Below are 7,715 nucleotides of genomic sequence, written 5' to 3'. Positions count from 1 at the left end.
CACCCCCAGGTCCTTTTCCGCCAGGCAGCTTTCCAGCCACTCTTCCCCAAGCCTGTAGCGCTGCATGGGGTTGTTGTGACAGTAAGGGCAGGACCCGGCACTTGGCCTTGTTGAATCTCATACAATTGGCTTCAGCCCATCGATCCAGCCTGTCCAGGTCCCTCTGCAGAGCCTTCCTACCCTCAAGCAGATCAACACTCCTGCCCAACTTGGTGTTGTCTGCAAACTTACTGAGGGTGCACTCGATCCCCTCGTCCAGGTCATTGATAAAGATATGAAACAGAACTGGCCCCAATACTGAGCCCTGGGGAACATTCCTGGAGAATGCTGTGGGAAACAGTGTCAAAGGCTTTACCAAAGTCTAGGTAGACAAAATCCACAGCCTTTCCCTCATCCACTAAGCGGGTCACCTTGTCATAGAAGGAGATCGGGTTAGTCAAGTAGGAGCTCACTTTCATAAACCCATGCTGACTGGGCCTGATCACCTGGTTGTCCTGTACGTGCCACGTGATGGCACTCAAGATGATCTGCTCCATAACCTTCCCTGGCACCGAGGTCAGACTGACAGGCCTGTAGTTCCCCGGATCCTCCTTCCAGCCCTTCTTGTAGATGGGCATCACATTTGCTAACCTCCAGTCATCTGGGACCTCCCTGGTTAGCCAGGACTGCTGATAAATGATGGAAAGTGGCTTGGTGAGCACTTCTGCAAGCATTTGCAGCAAGGAAGGAGGAGACTGTGTAATAAAAGGGAGACAGGAAGGTCTCCAGTAAGCTCTGAGTCCTAAAGATAGCAATGAAACTAGCACAAAGGGAAGGAGGAAACCACCCTCCCACATTAGAGGAAACCCCAAAATAAAACCTTTTGGCAGATGGTAAAAGGCTTTAGCATTCAAGAAAACGAACGAGCTGCATGAGAATGCAAGAGAGCTTTAAGGGAGACACAGAAACCAAACAAAAGACCTATGAAGAAGCTTGGTTTTTCAGTCACTCTTCTGTGTTATTATTTCAAGTAATTTTTGGATAGGTTTTACCAGCCTTTCTATTTAATTGAAACTATGCAGTTCATGGTTTTCAAGAGACTTACACCTTCATTGCCTGTACTAATTAATTACATGAAAGGGAAGTAGTTTTCAGTAACTTTTCTGAATTTTAAAGCAAAAGTTCAATTCCCAATGAGGATTTCATCTGGAGCTCTCAGCCTCGTCCTGGCCTTCCTGTGTAAGACTGGACCCAGCTCCACAGAGACAACAAAAGCCACAATCATATAATAATAATAATAATAATAATAATAATAATGGTTTAGTATTTGTGTCAGGCTCAACCACATCCAGATGAAAGGAAGAACTCAGAGGACTAGGATCTGCCTAACTGCAGTTATTAAAGCACTCACTTCTGAGAAAAATTGCCAAAGCACAGGTAAGTTATAACCCTATCCCAAGACAATATATAAAATGAGCGCTTGTCTGCTTCAGACTAAAGGACCATTTAAATTACAAGTAAGAAAACAACCCCAAAACCTCTTAACCCAGAACTTGTAACTCATTAATTTTAGCCTTTTTGGTTGGAGCTTTAATGCTACTACCAGTGAGCAGTAGTTAGCTCAGTTAAAAAAATGTTCACGGAAAGTAATAAGAGTATGAAAGACGATGTTATCAATTGTAGCAAAAAAAAAAGTAATTTAAGGGCATAGCATAACCAAATTCTGCTAACAGGTACAGATAAAGACAATAGAATTAATATACTAAGGTAGTGGAAGATTGGTAGCAAATTAAAAGTGGGTAACATCACTTGTTATATGCTTCATGCTGAGAAGCAAAAAATGGGAAAAGCTACTGCCTACTTTTCCTCTATTTAATTTTAGCTATCCCAAATTAGATGGCAAGTCCTCCAGCTGACAGAGGCAGGAACCTCCAGAGGGCAATGCATTGCACCTATCATGGGCATCTGTTTTAGAAGGGCACAGATTATTTCTGGAGGTGGCTGTTGTCGCTCTTTGATTATTTTAGGAATGCGAGGAATGAGTTCAACCAGACACCTAACTTTCAGCTGGCTAATGTAAGATGCAACAAAGACACTTCAAACTGCTCAAGCTAAAAGACAGTATATTTGTTTTTATCTTTGATTATGCCATTTTAGTAAAGAACATGAATAAAAAGAGTAAGATAAAAGCAAGTTTTGTGCGTTTCATTTTCAACAGTGATTATGAAATTAGGATTGCAAGTAACATAGGCAGTGCACATCATCAAAAGAGATTTTGAGACCAAGTGAAAAATAGGCTTTATATAGTTAAGAAGAGAGTTCTAAAGAGAATAAAATGTCAAAATTGTATTTTTGATAGAATAAAATTGGCAAGGGATCATATTTTTCAATTTTAGAAAGACCTGTGTTGGGTTAGAGAACAGAACACATGTTTCTGTATTTGTGGTTTTAGTTAAGTTATTAAAAAGGTTTATGGATTTGATCCAAAGGTCAGCAAAGTCATTGGTACCCTTCATTGATTTGAATGGGCTTTATAGTCTCATGCTGTAGAGGGAAAATGGGGTTGATCCTGTTCTCATTTTAACTAGTTTCACATTTTGCTGAAATCAACGGAGCATTACTCCTTCATTTGCCCTCACAGGACCAAGAACAAAGTTGAGGTCTCAGATTTTCAAAGGAAGATAACTGGGGCAAAACCAACCCATAGCTGGTGGTAGACATAAATTTACATTCTTCTTAGTAGAGTAGCTACTCTTGCTATTTGCTCACTGTACTAGAATTGATACAGAATGTGTGCATGAAGAGTATGGATCAAGTTTTAAGTCAGCTAAAGACTTTCCCAAAGACTCTAGCCAAATTAATTATAAGCAGCAGAAACTTAAAGAAGACACTAGCTTTAGGTGCTCCTAATTCCTAGAGACATCCTTGATAAAAGGATTCCCCTCTTCTGGTCCCAGCATCTGTTTACATTCCTCACCTAAATACCCTGAGTTTTGATCATCTGGATCAGGAGAAAACACTGAAGAAATCAGTAAAACATATATTCTTATACCAGAATTTTACGTGATCAGCTAAGCCATGTAGAAGTACAGTAAAATTCCCACAGTGACACTCCCATTACTAGAGAGAACCAAAGAGATCTCAAGAATAGCAGTAACAGTATAATAAAGGAAAACATGAGTTGCTGACAAAGCAATGCTCACACATTTTAGTGCTTATCACAGCAGCTGATACTTAAGAAGGGAGAAAGAAAATTTATCAACAAACAATTTTAGCAAGCAAATATCAGTAAACAATAATAATTCACTCAGAAAGAGCTTATTAGGACTAGAAGAAAATAAAACACTATTTTCACGATGATAGCTGAAAAAAACTCTATACCTAAAGGAAACATTTCTAGAAAAAGACAAAAAAAGCTCATTGTTGTCTCATTTTATGAAGAAACATCCCAGCAAAAAGACATTCATTACCTTGATGGGCTGTAAGGACTGGCTGCTTTTCTATGACCCTCAAAAAATCATGCTCCAGGTTTAAGTAGAGATCTACAAAAGTCAACAATATCAGTGGTTAGTGTCACAGTCAACAGCTGTAACAGAATGGATGGCAGCTGCACTGCTGGACACATTAAAGCAATTCTAGAGTCTAGAGAAAGACGCATTCAGAAACTACACAGGTGACAACTGATTTGTCAGTGGAGCTTTAGAGGTAGGACTATCCCTCCCTTCCTCTTTCCTGTCCCTTTCATCTGAAATACAGTTTGTTTGCTTCAAAGTCTTTAAAGTTTGGACCGAGAATTATAACTGCTGTGACACCGTGGGAGTGATCAGCATCAGGAATTTTCAAAGGTCTATCTGCATCCTTAATTACCTGACACTTTTAAAAGCCAGTCCATTGTCTAAGACGATGCTGATTGCTCCTTCCAGCATCCAAAATTCTTTAAATACGGCTGGACCGCCTTGGCACCTTATGACAGAAAATCACAAGGAATGGCTGAAAAGTGTTTCACATAGCTACACTATCTGGAGCGAGCTAAAGAAATTCCTCACCAGACCACTGTAGTCTAATTAGCCCTTTAAACACTCAGGCTAAAGGAGAATCAACAAAAGAAAACTAGAGGAGGAGATATTAACCTCTTGGCCCAACTTTAACAACAATCCTCAGTTACTCGGGAGTTTTTAAAGGAATAAAAGACAAAAAGAAATAGAGTAAGAAAGAAGGCTTTCCTCTTCATTTCTTGAGAAGACTGGAATGACCTAATAATACTTTAAAGAAAGAAGGAAATGTGATTACCATTCTGTCTCCATGTCTACCTCCAACATACACTGAACAGAAAAGAAAACAAGAACCATGCAGCTTAGAGGACTTTGGAGAATAAGTTTTAACAACAGAAGAACTCCTCCCTCTTTTTGCTGTGCAAGACCCTTTTTTCTTTCAGGTCTTTCTCTCAAAACCCAGCTCCTGAAAGTCCTACGCAACAGTGCTCTCTCAACACAACAAAGAAGAACTTAACTTCAGAGTCTGCTGGCTGATGTTATTGACGGTAAGCCTCCCAACTGGTCTCGGTAAAGAATGAAAGAATATGGCAAAATCACTTGTTCTAAGGCCAACTTCAACTGCTTCAACTCCATCTCACATCATCAAATGCCAGCTGATGGCAGCTGGGTGTCCCAGATGAACTGACTGGGAAGATCTGAACCCTATTGCTAGTGGAGAGGACTCAAAACTGTAAGACCATGTCAATGTATATGCCTTCAGACTGCTCTCAGACATGGGGAACCTTGACATGCCTTTTTGTTCACATGCAAAAGTCTCTAACTTGCTTATACCTACAGTTCCTGAGGATGAGCTCCGGCCCTCTTGTATAGTTGAATGAGTATGCGAGATCAGAGTCCTGACATTTTATACCAGGCTGTCTGGATATAAAATGATGTGTGCGTTCCTGAGTCTGGCTATTTTCCGATCAGGTTGTCTTCAGGTTGAAGTCATTGTAGAAGCCAAATATATGTAAACCAGCTACTTTTCCAACTATGTGGATAAGCTTAATTGAGAATAAGCTCTAGGATGTGGATGAAACCTTAGTATGGTTGAGGAGCTTCAGAACTGTGTGGTACTGCCATGTACATACCGCCTAAAACTCAACCCGTCACTCTTACACTGAGAAAAACAAAGACTGACTCGATGCCCTTACAGGTGATACCTTGGGCAAAACACTGAGGTTCTTATGGAGCTACTCACTGCAGATTTTCTCAATGCATCCTTTCTTTGTACAGATAACTTTCAATGTCAGGTGACTGGGAGGTATTTTTACTGATAAAAACTTTGAAGGTAGCGCTATGCGTAACAGTGTATATTTAAATGTTAGGATCACACAATACAGCTGTAGCTGAGCTGCAAACAGAAAAATAGGTTATTTAAAATGCAATAACTCCCTGCTACATTTCCATTCACATTCATGTTGCAAATCAAGGCTGCTGTATTTATGCTGTCATCTGTTGGAATTAGCACTTAAATAAAAAAAAAAAACCACACTACAGGTGCTTTATGAGTAGTCAGGCTGCATAGAGGAAAATCAGGTATTTTTTGAAAACTGTTCAGAATTTTGTTAGAATTCAGAACTCCTTAACGTCAAGGACCACAAGATCATTGTTAATACACTTCAATTTATTATTTTATAGGGAATCAATTTCAATTAAAATCCATTCAAATAGTGACTGGAAAAATTCTGTAATATTGATCTTAAGAGGGAACCAGCATAGTTAAAATTATTAATTATACTTGAGCATGTCATAAAACACTGGGCTAGCACCCATGCTTTATGATCATGTCAAATAAAGAGTTTAAAAAAATCCCACCCTTTTCCTTTGTGGAAGATGCCAGAGATCTGCATACTGCTTAGTAATAAAGAAACAGTTCATAACACTGCTGACTGCCTATGTATAACTAGGTAAATGAAGGTGCTCTATCATATGAAGCATAAAAGCCATTAAGAGTAAACTTTTATTTGAATAGAACCACATTCATTTTTAAAATTACATTACAGAAAGGCTTTTAAAGAATGTGAATGAAAGAAGAGAAGCTTTTAAATAAAACAGGTTCTTCTTACACAACTTAGAAAAGCAACTTTACAAAGGCATAAAAGGAGAGGGTTTTTCTCCCGCCTCCTTTGAATCTTTCCAGTAATTATAAATCTTTATTGCACAGGCCATAAATGCTAGTAACAACAGGAAGAAAAATACTTTTGAACTATTTGGCAACATTCACCTTCAGGGATTCAGAACAGCAAAACTTTATTTTATATTCTCAAAAAGGCTTTAAGTGACTTTCATTTTTGTTAAAAGTGCCAATATGGTAAAACACTTTTCTAACAGAATGCATTCATGAAGGCGTCAACAACACCAGTTTCATAAAATCAGAAAGATGGTGTTACCAAAACTCATCTGAGTGAAGAGGGCAATTCATCCAGCTTTCAGATCAAATTTTTCAGCATAGGAGTTTACATCTAGGCATAGTGAGTGGGAATTGATCTCACCTAAGTTTAGTCATCTACCATGTAGACAAATACATCTGGCAGTCATCCTGAGCTTCTATAATAATCAATGGAGAGCAACAGGCACAATTCATCTGATGTGTCTGAGGTGTGACTGGTGTATCTGAAATACAGAGGATGTGTAGCTGCTATTGCATGCACATGATAGTAGGATTGCTTAGAGTCTCTGTGGAAGGCAGAAGATACATACCCAACTGAAGGCACACCAAGTTAGGCTTTGGCACTTTCAGCACCACTGGGGCTGCCAGTGACTATATTCTAGTTTGTAAAAAAACTTGTGAACAACTTGTTTCATGACAGAGTGAGACAGACACTCAATGGATACTGAAAGAATTAGGCAGGGAAGTAGTCTTCCTAACACAGCAATTCTGGATGCTGGGGAGCCCAAGGGAATAGGATCATAAAGAGGGGCCAGGGTTCTGGGCTCTGCCTAAACAGCAGCTGCTGCTGCCAGGGGCAGAGTACTGGGACAGAGGGATACTGGATCCAACTGAGAACCGCATTTATTCTCTTCTTATATCCAACACTATCCACTCAGTTTGACCATAAAGGTGTTAGCTGATGAAGACAGTCAGGTTTTGAACCAGAAGCCCAGCAGTGAAAATTTCTATGTACTTTCTAAGGGGTCGGAACTATAGTTAGGGCTCAGATTTCCTCAATTCCTTTACAAAACAACTATCAACCCTAATTTTATTCTATGTCTGATTTCTGGAAAAATCTCATTAGAAATGACAAATATGTTACATTGTAAATGGCACCATCTTACAATATGTACACTCGATTTATTTAAACTCTGTGTGAAAGACTGTACCTATTCCTGGAATCCCTTTTACCAGCCTGTTCTTTTCGGCTGGGTGAAAACAAGTGATTTCTACTGGCACTGATCACAAACAGCTGTTGCTAAATCACAGCCTCTGACTGCTCAAAACTTTCCTTTTTAGTTGAAAGTCTTTCATGACTGGTTGCAACACAAACAGCAGTATTTTTTTTTTTCTTAAACCTTGAGGAAAACTGTTTTTTCTCTTTCCAATTTATACATGAGTGGGGAAATACGTACATACATATGTGTGTGTGTGTATATATATATGTAATATCTATTCATCAAACATGTAAGACAGTTTTGGGTATGCGTTAGCTCAGAAGAACTAAACTTTCCAGACCAAATTTTCCAGTAGACTGACTTCTGAGA

The 7,715-nt window shown here is 39.2% G+C and overlaps 1 protein-coding gene across 1 annotated transcript in view; it reads right to left on the bottom strand.

Moving 5' to 3' along the window:
- SAMD12 (sterile alpha motif domain containing 12) overlaps nt 1-7,715 on the bottom strand; it is a 183,896-nt gene that overhangs the window by 81,059 nt on the left and 95,122 nt on the right. The window contains exon 5 of the mRNA XM_009321690.1: nt 3,450-3,521. Coding sequence (XP_009319965.1) covers nt 3,450-3,521 — 72 coding nt within the window. The remainder of the gene's footprint in view (nt 1-3,449; nt 3,522-7,715) is intronic.

The sequence above is a fragment of the Pygoscelis adeliae genome, unplaced genomic scaffold, assembly GCF_000699105.1.
Source record: "Pygoscelis adeliae isolate BGI_AS28 unplaced genomic scaffold, ASM69910v1 Scaffold111, whole genome shotgun sequence".
Lineage (NCBI taxonomy): Eukaryota > Metazoa > Chordata > Aves > Sphenisciformes > Spheniscidae > Pygoscelis > Pygoscelis adeliae.
Note: the sequence above shows the minus strand (reverse complement) of the source record. Positions and strands in the feature narration are given on the sequence as shown.